Raw genomic sequence first — 12,367 nt, 5'->3', positions numbered from 1 at the left:
GTAAAATATGACTGAAAGACTGCGGAAGGAGTGTTATGCTCTCAGTATGTATAACCTGCAGCTGATTCTCCTGACTCTCCCTTGACAGCTATTTTCTCAACAGTGATGTAAAAAAATTGTCCCTGAACTCCACCTTCGAAACACTATGCTTAGTTTTTGGCTCTTTCGCAGCATCCATCTCGGTGTTCCATGATTGATGACTTTTACTGTTTGCGACGATTATTCTCACGCTTTAGTTTTATCCTGCTCATGGCCGGAGCCCAACTTAAATTAACTGCTATAGCTTTTGGCACATGCTTTATTCAGGGGAAGGCGACACAATATGTATCATTATCACACCTCAATTTACGCAGATTTCTGAATGCAAACCCTTGACTTTTCCCCATTTGTCACATTAGACCCTGAAACAAAAGTGTATTTTATCAAGATCTTATGCGATAGACCAAGATAAAGTGGAGCACAATTACAAAGAAGAAGAAGAAGAAGGTGAATGATAAATGATAAATGTGATTGTCAAATAAATAAAAAAAACAAAACTGGAAAAGTTTTGAGGTGAGCAATGGATGGGGGCTTTGTGAGACATCAGCCTTAACCTTGACGAGAAATGTGTTTCATTGTCACAAGAGCTCAAGGCAAAGGAATTAGTCAAACCAATTAGTAGTAAAAAAAAAAAGTACAAAAATTATTCCCCTTAACTGTGCACCACTAAGGCAAACTAAAGCAGCACAAGGCTCTTGCAGGATCCTGATGAGGGTTTTGAAAGGTAAGTTTTGACAGACACTCTTGAAAATCGAGATCTTTAAGAATGTCCTCTCCGGGTTTTACAGATATCTCTTCAGGATTGTTTAACACCCTGCGCTAATCGCTGCCTTTTTTTTCCCCCAATGCAGCCAGAGAAGATTGGCCAATCTCCGGTTGCCCCGACGTCCGACGGAGACAAGGTGGACCTGGAAGCCTTCAGCGAATTCACCAAGATCATCACCCCTGCCATCACACGAGTAGTCGACTTTGCCAAAAAACTGCCCATGTTCTCTGAGGTGAGGGAAGGCTGATTATTTGGCAACCGACGACCAGTTCGTGCGTAGATGGCCTCTGTCAGGCCGCGTGTGTTTGTGAGCGCTCAGAGATGTGAGGATGATAAGTGTGATTTGTCAAGCAGATCATTTAATCTGTCTGAAGGAAAGGCCAATACATTTCATTGCAAATTTATTCATACCTCTTAAACATTTAAACTGCTTTACATTTTGTTTCACCTTGGGATTTTCTATTATAGATCTCCATAACTTCAGAAGTAAAAGAAAGGATTTGTGGTTCTCGGAAATTTATTCAAGTATCAACTTTTGCTGCTATTGCACCTGCATGTCTTTTGGTTCATGCAGGTGCATGGACCTGCATGTACTGTACTACATGCAGTACTACCTTTGCACATTTTCATCGTTTTAAATCTGTCGATGTCGATTTTTAAGATATTTCCCAAGATTCTCAGTTTGATATAGATCTGGACTTGATCTGGACGCGTCTACTTCAACCTGAAGTGTTCTACTGTGCCTCTGGTTGTATGTTTCGGATCTGACAGACTTCATGACTTTCTTTCAAAAAGGGTTTTGTTTTTTTTCTTGTCGCTTTGTATTTGTGAAGCGAACAGACACTTGTATTAGTCAATATTTCCTCCAGCACTGACCTACAGGTAGACACCTCAGGGAACAAACTTTCTTACATATGATAGTCGGTTTTCTGTTACATTAATTAGTAAACATCTAATAAAGTAGTGACAAGGCATTACATTATTGAGCACTGATTGAAGAGTTATTGTCTGGTGGGCCAGATGGATTTAGGCCTGTGAGTGGGAATTTGTGGCATAATTAGCTACAGATGTGGAGAAGTTGCAACCGTAATCCCGTGCAACATTTAGAAACAAAAATCGAAGGCAATGATGTTGAAACTGCTTTTTTTCCCCAGTATAATTGTGTGTTTAATGGTTTCTTTCTTGATAGATGATACCACTGAAATCAATAAGGACAAAAAAAAAAAAAAACGCATTGTGTTTACTGAGATGAAAATTAAAGCTAAGCAGATAGCAATGCCAGAATCTGCCTCGTTTCATCTCAAAATAATAAAAGTCACTATAAATTAGGCTGTTTAATCTGATAACATTGGACTACGGGGAAAAACCTATTTGAGCCGAGAGGCTTCTTCACGCTGCCTGTCTGAAGCCCTGATAGGAAATGCACAGAAACAAAGCCCACAGTCATTTACTCACTAAAAAAAAACACTAATTAATTGCTGCTCCTTTAAATTGACACAGCCATAAATGCATTGTAAGTGTTTGGTTTGAGCTTCAGTTACAAGCCATGATTACAAATTTACAAGACAGATCAAGGCAACAAATGTCAATTAATCGGCTCGGCTGCCAGGAGCGACACAAGGAGAGTAGAGTTCGCACCGAGGTGGGATTAATTCGGTGAACGCATTCTGCACACGTAACGAGATGAGATTCAGCTGAGAGGGGCTTGCATCCATGTAAATCAGGGTGGTTTTGAAATAATCTGTTTATTCGCGGAAACAAATACATGCTCGGTATTCATCCATTGTTTTTCTTCTGTTCTTGAACCACTTCTTTTACTAGTATCCATTTGTCTCTCACGTTATCTGATAAACTTTGGTTGATGCTGGGAATTATTTTATTGTATTTTATTTTGTCGTGTGTAACACAGAAACTGAGCCGATTAGGCCGTGCCCACCTGAGAACACAACTGATCGGAACAATCTTTTCCGTTTGCCCCTAAAATATACACGTAGAAATAACACTGTTGCTATAAATGTCGTCGTCCATATAAGAACACCATAAGTGAATGGATGCGGCGCTCTGATGCTGCCTGGAAAATGCACAAACCCAGGAATGGAGCTGAGGAGCATGTTTTCATGGAGTTTGTCACAGAGCTGGAAATCATAGAAAATAAATGCTGCCACCCTTTGTTTACTTCTGATACTGGGGACATTAAGGGTTAGAGTTACTGACTAACATTTATTCTGGCCCATAGACTATAAACCATATAGACTATCAAAAAGAAACAGAAAACCAGTGCAGTGATTTAAGGGCTAGCATAACATGAAAACATTTGTTCTTGTGTTGGCAGTAGCATTCTTGTCAACATGGATATCATGGACACACTTAGTGGCTGTTGTTGACAACGGTCAAGTGAGGAAACTTGTTCATTGTAATGAACTTTTTTCCAACAACATAAATGTAAATGGATGCACAATATATCTTCACATTGCTGTTTGCATTGAATGATAGATTTATTTATTTATTTATTTATTTTAATGATCACCAGCTGCCTTGTGAAGACCAGATCATCTTGTTGAAGGGCTGCTGCATGGAGATCATGTCGTTGCGAGCGGCAATCCGTTATGACCCCGAAAGCGAGACGCTGACGCTGAGCGGGGAGATAGCCGTGAAGCGCGAGCAGCTGAAGAACGGAGGGCTGGGTGTGGTGTCTGACGCCATCTTTGATTTGGGCAAAAGCCTGGCGCAGTTCAACCTGGACGACACGGAAGTGGCGCTTCTGCAGGCCGTGCTTCTCATGAGCTCAGGTATGCTTAAAGGAAAAAAGGCATCTTTCAGTTTATAATTTCATGTCAATGGCTTTACGTGCCATCGAATGAAACATGTAGTAAATGAGGTCTTACTTAATGTTATTTAAATAAAAATTTCCATCGTACTTCTCCCTGGGAGGTGAAATGTTTAAGCCCATTAAGTACTGCACATAGTGCTTAGAACTAGGTGTTTAAAAACCGGAAGCTGTCCTTTAAAGAAATGCCTCGTCTAAACCTTCCTCACACACTTTCTGGTCCCTTTTCTTAAAGATTGGGTGCACCGTCCCAATCTGTCACTCCAGAGCTATTGTCCCAGTCGTACATGTAACAAAAAAGAGATTTGTCAACCAGGCCAATAATGCCCAGAGTCTTCACCATCTCAGGATGAATTCTCTGCACTCCAGGCAACGTGCTGATGAGGAGCTACCCGGTACTAACCGAGTCATGTAGCGGAAGTACATTTTGAACTTGGAAAATTTGCTTCCTCTACTAAGGACATGGGGACTGGATTAAGGAGATCCTCAAAGTTATTCTTTCGTTACCCAACAAGGTCCTTTGTGTGGGTCAGCAGCTCAAACCCTATGCCAAACAAGACATTTCTGTGTCACTTCCAGAGCTTTCTTGAGGCCAACCAAAAGTCCGTCCCCGTAGCTTCTCTGAATTGCTCCTACACCTCCATTTTTTCTCATGCATGAAGAAAGCCATCCATTAACTACCAACAGGACTGTCAGTTCTGCTATATTATCAATGAACATTTTTGTTGTTGTTGTTGTTTTGGTGTAGCATTATTGAGTAAAACATTTGTGCACCTGCTCCTGGCTTTCTCAATGATTTATTGGTGTAGCCACACATCATCAGAACAAGTCAAGAAAACGCTGCCAAGTTCAGAGTTTGCTAAATGTTCCTTTGCCTCCTTTCTTGACAGATCGCTCAGGCCTGACGTCTGTGGACAAGATAGAGAAGTGCCAGGAGACGTACCTGCTGGCATTCGAGCACTACATCAACTACCGCAAGCACAACATTCCCCACTTCTGGCCCAAACTCCTGATGAAGGTGACGGACCTGCGGATGATCGGCGCGTGCCACGCCAGCCGTTTCCTTCACATGAAGGTGGAGTGTCCCAACGAACTGTTCCCGCCGCTTTTCCTCGAGGTCTTCGAGGAACAGGAAGTGTGACACGTGCAGACGCCAGCGTGTGTAACGGAAAGCAGGAAACGGGAGACGGGCTAAGCCACAGAGACGCGTGGAGAGTCTCATCGGCAGGAATTTGCGTTTCTCCGACATCAAATTCACAGTTTGTGGTTACAAAGAAACTGGATATAACCGGAAAGAAAACACACACCAGCAACGGGAGAATGGAACAAGAACCTCCTCCCTTCTCTTTCTTACACCTTCTGTTTAAACATCCGTGTGGGGGCCCTTCTGTCTGAGCAAGCTGTTTTGTCCAGAAAGAGTTGTTGCCATTTGCCAAGACACATCCACAAACACATAAAAACACTCACACACAGAGCCACAGCTTGTTTCACCTCAGTTCTTCAGGGCAGCATTGTTTGTGGGGATCAGGTTCCCCTCCTTGTTTCCTTTTTTTTTTTTTTTAAGCTTCTCAGCGCTCACGTTTTGAAGCAGCATCAGAGCTGGTCAGGATCTTTCAGTATTATTTCTGAATAAGTGTTAAAACGGTAGTTCAGAAAACACGGCGTCATTTCTCACAGGCATGTGAGCAATCGGCAAACACTGCGAGCTATTTTTTTTATTTTTTTATCTTTTTCCACATTTCTTTGGTGTGCAATGGCGCCAATGGAAGCAAAAGCAACCGGACTCGGCTGCCAGGTAAATCAACTCAATCTGAGCCGTTACTGCTGTTTTGTTGTTTTGTTTTGGAGCTGCTCCTCCTCTAAGATCCCACTGAAACAGGTGCTATATTTATATTAAAAAAAAGGCTAGTCCAGTTCGATGAAAATGTTCTGTCAGCCTTTAAAAAGGGGGCAGACCAAATCTACTTTTTTTTCTCTTTTTTTTTTTTTGTCATTGGACCGGCTCCTGTGACTCATACACACACATACATACATACATACATACATACATATGTGCAAGCGGTCCTCGTCGCTGCCTGCGCAGCTCTCATACTGTCGTATGAATGACAATGAAGCGCTTCTGTCTCCGAGGAGTTACGACTCTGAAAGAAGGAAAGGAAAAACGCGACGGGAGGAGGGAGAGATTCCCTTTGAGAAGCAGAAAATAAGGAGGAGCGGAGGCAGGGAGAGGAAATGCGACGTAATACCCGGACTGGGGTCAGAAGTAAATCTTCTGCACCCCGTCTGCCTCCGTCTTCATTTGACACACACATTTATATGAAAACACACAACTTCACCTCAGAGTAACATAAATGCCTCATTTTACTGTACACACTGCACGACAGTGTCGATTTAAAGCCCTCATCCGTAGGGTTTCTACAGAGTCCTCTCCTCATGGACTCAGCTCAGTGTGGCCCCTCCAGGCTTCCATACACACTTGCCTTTTTTAGAAAAAAAAAAAGAAAAAAACCGAAAAGAAAAGAAAAAAAAAGAAATCTATGGGAGTCACCGAGAGCAGGCGAAAAGGCCAAGAAGGCTACCATTTACCTCAAATAAGGACACACCCCGAGGATGGGGCGGCCATGCTGCCCCACGGTGTCAGGCACTACCTCACCTCTGTGGACATAGGGCAGCTGCCCACAGCCAGACATACACCGTTCAACTGGTTTCATATGTGGACTAACACAAAAGTTCAGACTTTTCTTTTTTTGTTGTTGTTGTTTTGCAAAGCGGCACAAAAACACTCAAAGAACACACACAGACACACATTTAACTCTCTCACTTGGTTCTAATGAGAAACCGTACAAAAAGACAGGAGGGCCGACCACCCTTCCCCACCCTGCGGGGGGCGGAGAGGGAGTGGTACCCATTACATTCGGATCATCTCGTTGTTCTGTTATTTGGGACCAAGCGTCATCCTTTCACCCCCTTCTGTGGAAACAGAAACTGACTTACAGGAGCAACAAATGAACGGTGGGCACCCCCCCACCCCCCCAGCTTAGACCACCTCAGAGAACAAGCAAGGGGAGCAGACGGGGCACAGCGAGCAAGCGCCCACGATGGCCACGCCCGCTGAATTAGCGCGCAGAGACCGGGCGTCTGCAAACGAGCGGCTTTCCACAGCTCACCAATGATTTCTGCCACTGGATATAGAACAAAACGGGATGTCTTGTGATTGATGGTCACCACATTAGATTTACAATCATGGGGAAAAGAAAGTTTCCAACAAGGTCACTGTCGTTTTAATTTCAAAATTTGTGCTAGACCCTCAGACATTTTAGAGGCTTTAAATACTTCATAGTCCTAAGCGTGCTTTTCTGCTACATTGATCTTTAATGTAAACAAAACAAAGAGGTTTTTTTTTTTTTTTTTTTTTTTTTATAAGCGTAGTCCCAGGTCACTTTCTCCTATTTGTACTCCTATTTTGTGCCTATGCAGAGTTTTATTTCCCCTTCCCACATAAATTTGCTGCTTTTAAAGCTAAACCTTTCGTAACTGTGTACTTAACCGCTTTGTTTCTATTGGTAATTAAAGTGTAAATGTAAAATATAGAGATGATATTTAAAATCTTTAAATCTAAAAATGCTAAAAATTGTATAATTTAATTTAAGTGTATGTTGCAAGATTTTAACAGGTTGAATTTTATTAAATGTAACATTTTGACATTTGTCCAGTGACCAGTGTTGATTTCCACCTTTGATTAGTACAGTGATAGGAAAAAAAAAAACTACATTGAATGATCTACTGTAGGTTTTATTCGTTTCTCTAGTCACTGTAGATTAGCCTCCATTTTTCATTACAGCAAAATATTCCCTGTTGAGTTTGGTGTCCCTGTCCCATTGAGTCCAAATTTCAGCCATGCTTCAGCCGTCGGACATAAGAATTCTAATTTCACTCTAATAATACATTGTTTTATAGAGGAATATATGATCAAGCTGCCTTTTTACTGAGACAGCAAATCAAGGCCAAATCATCCCCCTTCCACCACTGTGCTTGTCAGTTGGTGAAGGACTTTGTTCCTGAAGTCTTACGACTCATTGCCGACCAGGAACCCAAAGTCACGCCACTGTGATTTGATATCGCTACAAAACGTAACATTTAACGTGCTCGTTGGGTTTTCACAGTTCTTACGAATATTGCATGTTTTTATTTTGGGGCGGAATTAGTTTTTTTTTTTTTTTTTTTTTTTTTTTTAAACTTTGGGCAGCTTCCAAGTTTAAATCATAAACTCAGTGTAGAATGTTCAGAAATGGCCTTATAGCCACCCCGACATTGGCGGCACCATCAGTTCCTTCCATGAACTCTTTGCTGATGGCTTTCTACCTTGACATTGTGCTAGCCCACTAATGTTTGACTCCCGACCAGCTAACTGTCAGAACGCCCATTTTGAAGAGGCTTCTGGGTCACACTTGGTGAATTGATTTCTACTAGACTTACTTTTAAATCCCATGGCAACAAAGGCGGAGTTTCTTTTTGTCATGATTGTAATCAAATGTCTTGTGTATCCCAGTTCTTGTCACTATATTAGTAATGTGTAAAACATCCGTGGCAGACATCAAACATGAGGCAGCTGAATGACTATTAAAGAATACACCATCTGTTAAAAAAGCCCACTCTGTTCCTTCAATTCTGGGTCCATGCCAAATCTGGGTTCCCCTCCTATAAAAGAGTCGGTTCTATTTAAATGTCAAGCAGCAGTCCTGTACATAATGGATAACTCACACCTCTACCAGATGGATAAGCGTCCGCAACGGAAAGTTAAAGAGGACCTGGAATGTTGCTCCTTTAAGCACATCAACAGCTTCTGGGATTCATCACTTCTCCTGCTCTGCCATCCTCATGGCCTTCCCTGGAGCTGAGCTCAAGCCGTCATTACATCCCCATCCAGCCTGGCTAGTGGGAGTTTTTGCACTACTGGAGCGGTCCTCACTTTCACCCTTTCCTCTTCAGAGTTTTATCTGTACACATTTGTTGGCCCAACTCACCCCAAATGGGAATCCTTGACCACTCTGTATAACAGAGGCTGACAGCCACAGTGGCCTCAGGCCGAAACCTTTCCTGTTGCCGGCGTCACGCCGACAACCCAGAGAAAAACAGGGATGGGGGAGTTGTGAGAGACCCCTGCATGGGAGGGTTTGGAGGGCTGTGTAGCACTTATCGTCTTCTCGTAATCATCATCATTACATTTCAGATCTGGGGCCCTCCAAATTGTTTTTCCTCCTCTTCTTAACCTTGCTGTTCCCCCACGGGTTTGGCCAAGAATCGCTGACACCAAACAGGATCCAGGCCTCTCCACCTTGTGAGACAAGGCTGGCCATAAACGCCTTTCAGAGAGGCGCCACCGATTGAATGTGAACAGCAAAGCAGTAGAGGCGAAATCGAGAGATTTGAAGACGCAAGGAACCAAAAGAAAACAAAATGCCATTATTAACTTGGATTAAAGTGGGAATTGTGGATGGGGGAAATGTTGGATATGCAATGTCCCTCCCCCCCTTCCCCCCCAAGTTAGGTGCCCCAACCTCTTCTCCCACACCAGCTGAGGACCCCAAATGAGACCCCCCGTCCCCACCACCTCCTCCTCTCAATTCCAGTCGAAAATTTTAATACTGTGGGGGTCGGAAAAGAATATCCCACATTCCAGAGATCGAGGTTTGGATCACCTCTTTGTTAAACAACTGAAAGAGGAGTGTAAGAAATCTGATGTCCTTTTGTTGAGCTGACTGGGTTTTTGTGTGTAACTGAGGGGGTTAAATGCTGCTTTTCCTTATGGGACAAAATAAAATCTGAAATGATACGAATCCATAAAGCAAAATTAAAAAAAGAGAGGACTTTAAAAAAAAAAAAGACTCCTAAACAGAATATTGGAGATTTTCTTTTTCCTTGTTTTCGTATATTTCTTTGTATTTTGATGCTTTAACTGCTCTGTGTAAAAGAGAGAGGAAAAAGAAAATGGCTGTAGTCACTTTTTGACCATGTGTGCAGTGTAACATTGGAGAAATTTCACTTCTTTTGCCCACATCTGTCTTTTGTGTTGAGAAGCCAACTGATGCGTTTTGTCTCGTGTCTCTCCAGTTGTCTGTCCTCTTTTAGAGGAGGAACTCAGAACCAACAAAACAGGAGTTGCTTTTTTTTTTATACGTATATATATTTCTCTTTTTGTAATGGAATACAACAGAAAATAATGCAACCTTAAACTGAAAACAGAAAAAAAAAAAACTGAAACACAAGCCTGTCATACCTCACGCAACACAAAACTCATATGAACTTGGGAGGCGTCGTGTTTTGCAGGCACATGTAAAAATGCAGAGATGCATATAGACTAAAAAGGAACAGAGAGTTACGTGTCGGGCCTGTGTGTACAAGTTCAACTCAATAAATTAGATTATTATTGCAAAGTTAATTGATTTCAGTAATTCAATTCAAAGGAGAAAATCACATGTAGGACTTCTTGCACACAATGATAAATTCCAAATATTTATTTCTGAGTTAATGTTTATGAATATGGCTCGAAGTTGGGAAAAAAAAACAGTTTTTCTGGAAAAAAAAAATAAATTGTACCAATATGTTATGGTCTACAGAATCATGAGGAAGACTACTGACTGGACAGCTGACAGTTTAGCCATTGACAGGCTTTACAAGGAGAATGAAAGTCATGGGCTGAGGCTGAAGCAGCTTACTATACTATTATTATTATACTTGGTCAGGGCTCTTTTTGCATGAAATACAAAAAGATTTGACTCATTATTGGCATATTCACCAATTCAGATTTTTTTGTGGAACGCAACTCCAAATTATTTGCAGAAAACCTGCCTATTTGCCTTTTTTCCACCTTTTTTTAAATTAATTTTTAACTGAAAAAGCAGCTTAGGAGCAAGGCTACTTGACACTATTGGTTGGTATTTGCAAATCCAGGAGTAGTATTTATTTTTCTTGGCGTCATTTGGCTATTCCCTGGAGTACAGAGACAAGTTGAACTTTAGATATTGACTCCTGTGGTGGCGCTAAGACAGTTTCCACTGTGCGTATTATTGCATATTAAGGTATATTTGGTGTTTGGTGTAAAATGGTCAGTTTCAGGAATTTCTTAACAAGGGCTTTTAAGTATTTCAGGATTTTATCTATTTGCGGGTGGTTGTGGCCCCTTACTGTTGACATAAGAGCTAGGAAACAAGATTATCTTCTCCAAAGTTCTCTAAATTATATTCAAACTTTGTCCCTCCACTGAACTTTCTATTATTAAGCTTGGTGGAAACACTCTTAGCATCCAGTTTTTTTTAGCCATAGCTTTATGTTGCTCTTGCAGACGACATCCGTCACTTTCTGCTGGTCAATTGTCAAGTCTGGAGTCTTCCAAAGAAAAATTGTGCTGGCCATAAAATAACATCCTGTTTTAGTGGTATTATATTTTTCTAAGAAACATAATTTGGGGTTTTCATTCATTTGTAAGCAAGAATCAACAAACTGTCACTGTATGCAATACATCTATAAAATGAGTTTTACTTTGTAAAACAGAATTACTGAAAAGAATGAACTTTTCTATGATATTCTACATTATTGAGATGCGTCTGTTGGTTTTTCCTCAAGGTTTGGGGCCCTCTTATTGATTTGGATCTCAGATGAACCCAAGGACATGCTTTGCTAAAATCACTCAGCACTTCTCTGACTGTGTTGTAGATCATGATGTAAAAAAAAAAAAATGTGAACGGCCCAGAGACTGAGGGATGTTTGCTTCTGTAATGGCTGATTGTTTTATGGAACTGAATGTAGCTGAAAGGGAGGTGGGGAGGGCGCTGGACCTTAACCTGGCACCCACAACCCAGCTTCCACTCACCAGCAGAGAGGATAGTGGTGTGACACAGACATTAGGGGGAAGAAGAAAAAAAAACTGAGAGGATATATTGCCCGTTTGCAAGGTGCAATACTTTTGTATGTTTTCGGTTTGGATTTAGTTTTTGTTTACTTTTTACTTTTGTCAGGGGTGGGGGGGGGGAACATGATCAATGATGTAAATACAAAAAAACCATACAAAAACACTCAAGATTCATTGTAAAAAGTCAACTTTACCGCTCCATCCCATTGTCATGTAAGTGAAGACGACAAAAGAAGCGAAGACATGTGTAATGCTTGTTACAACTTTTTTACGTGTGCACGCTCTCACATGTGCATGCAGGTCCATAATCAAAAGTGCCCCTTGACATTAATCATAACCCCCTGTGCCTCGTCTTGTTTGCAAAGAGATGAAAGCCTGTACCCTCTGTAGTCTCATGACGACATGAAGCGCTACACGTGTGGCTGTGGGTTTTTGTGTATGCGTGCTCAGATATTGTCCTTTAAAACTGATGATGCGAGTGGTGACAGCAGCTCAGTTAGCTGCAGGAAAGGAAAGACGAGATACATGCTAAGACTCTTTGTCTAGCATGTGTTTCAGCTAACCCAGCTGCTAAGCACTCGCATTGTTGTCGAAGTGTAAAATGGATCTGAACGTTTGTCCAAAGCATCTTTGGGTTCCGTAAGCTAGCTCAGAAATGTTGCAACATCAGCTTATACCGGCCCCAGTTACACTAATATTTTTTGAAATTCTGTTGGTTTTTGTATGTGTGCTTCTGGGAGAATATTCCTCCCCCCCCCCCCCTTTTTTCCCCCTCTTTACAACAAAAAAAGCACATAAAGTGGTTTGCTGTGGTGAAACTGAGAGA

The 12,367-nt window shown here is 41.7% G+C and overlaps 1 protein-coding gene across 1 annotated transcript in view; it reads left to right on the top strand.

Annotated features, from left to right (window-relative positions):
• The window catches only part of thrab (thyroid hormone receptor alpha b), a 135,178-nt gene extending 130,158 nt beyond the window's left edge, over positions 1-5,020 (top strand). The window contains exons 9-11 of the mRNA XM_015028544.1: positions 891-1,037; positions 3,336-3,594; positions 4,523-5,020. Coding sequence (XP_014884030.1) covers positions 891-1,037; positions 3,336-3,594; positions 4,523-4,773 — 657 coding nt within the window. The 3' untranslated portion in view covers positions 4,774-5,020. The remainder of the gene's footprint in view (positions 1-890; positions 1,038-3,335; positions 3,595-4,522) is intronic.
• The last annotated feature ends 7,347 nt before the right edge of the window (positions 5,021-12,367 follow it).

This window comes from Poecilia latipinna, unplaced genomic scaffold, assembly GCF_001443285.1.
Source record: "Poecilia latipinna isolate Pla-1442-1.1 unplaced genomic scaffold, P_latipinna-1.0 Scaffold128, whole genome shotgun sequence".
Lineage (NCBI taxonomy): Eukaryota > Metazoa > Chordata > Actinopteri > Cyprinodontiformes > Poeciliidae > Poecilia > Poecilia latipinna.
The sequence above is the reverse complement of the archived record's forward strand: the minus strand, read 5'-3'. Positions and strand labels throughout refer to the sequence as shown.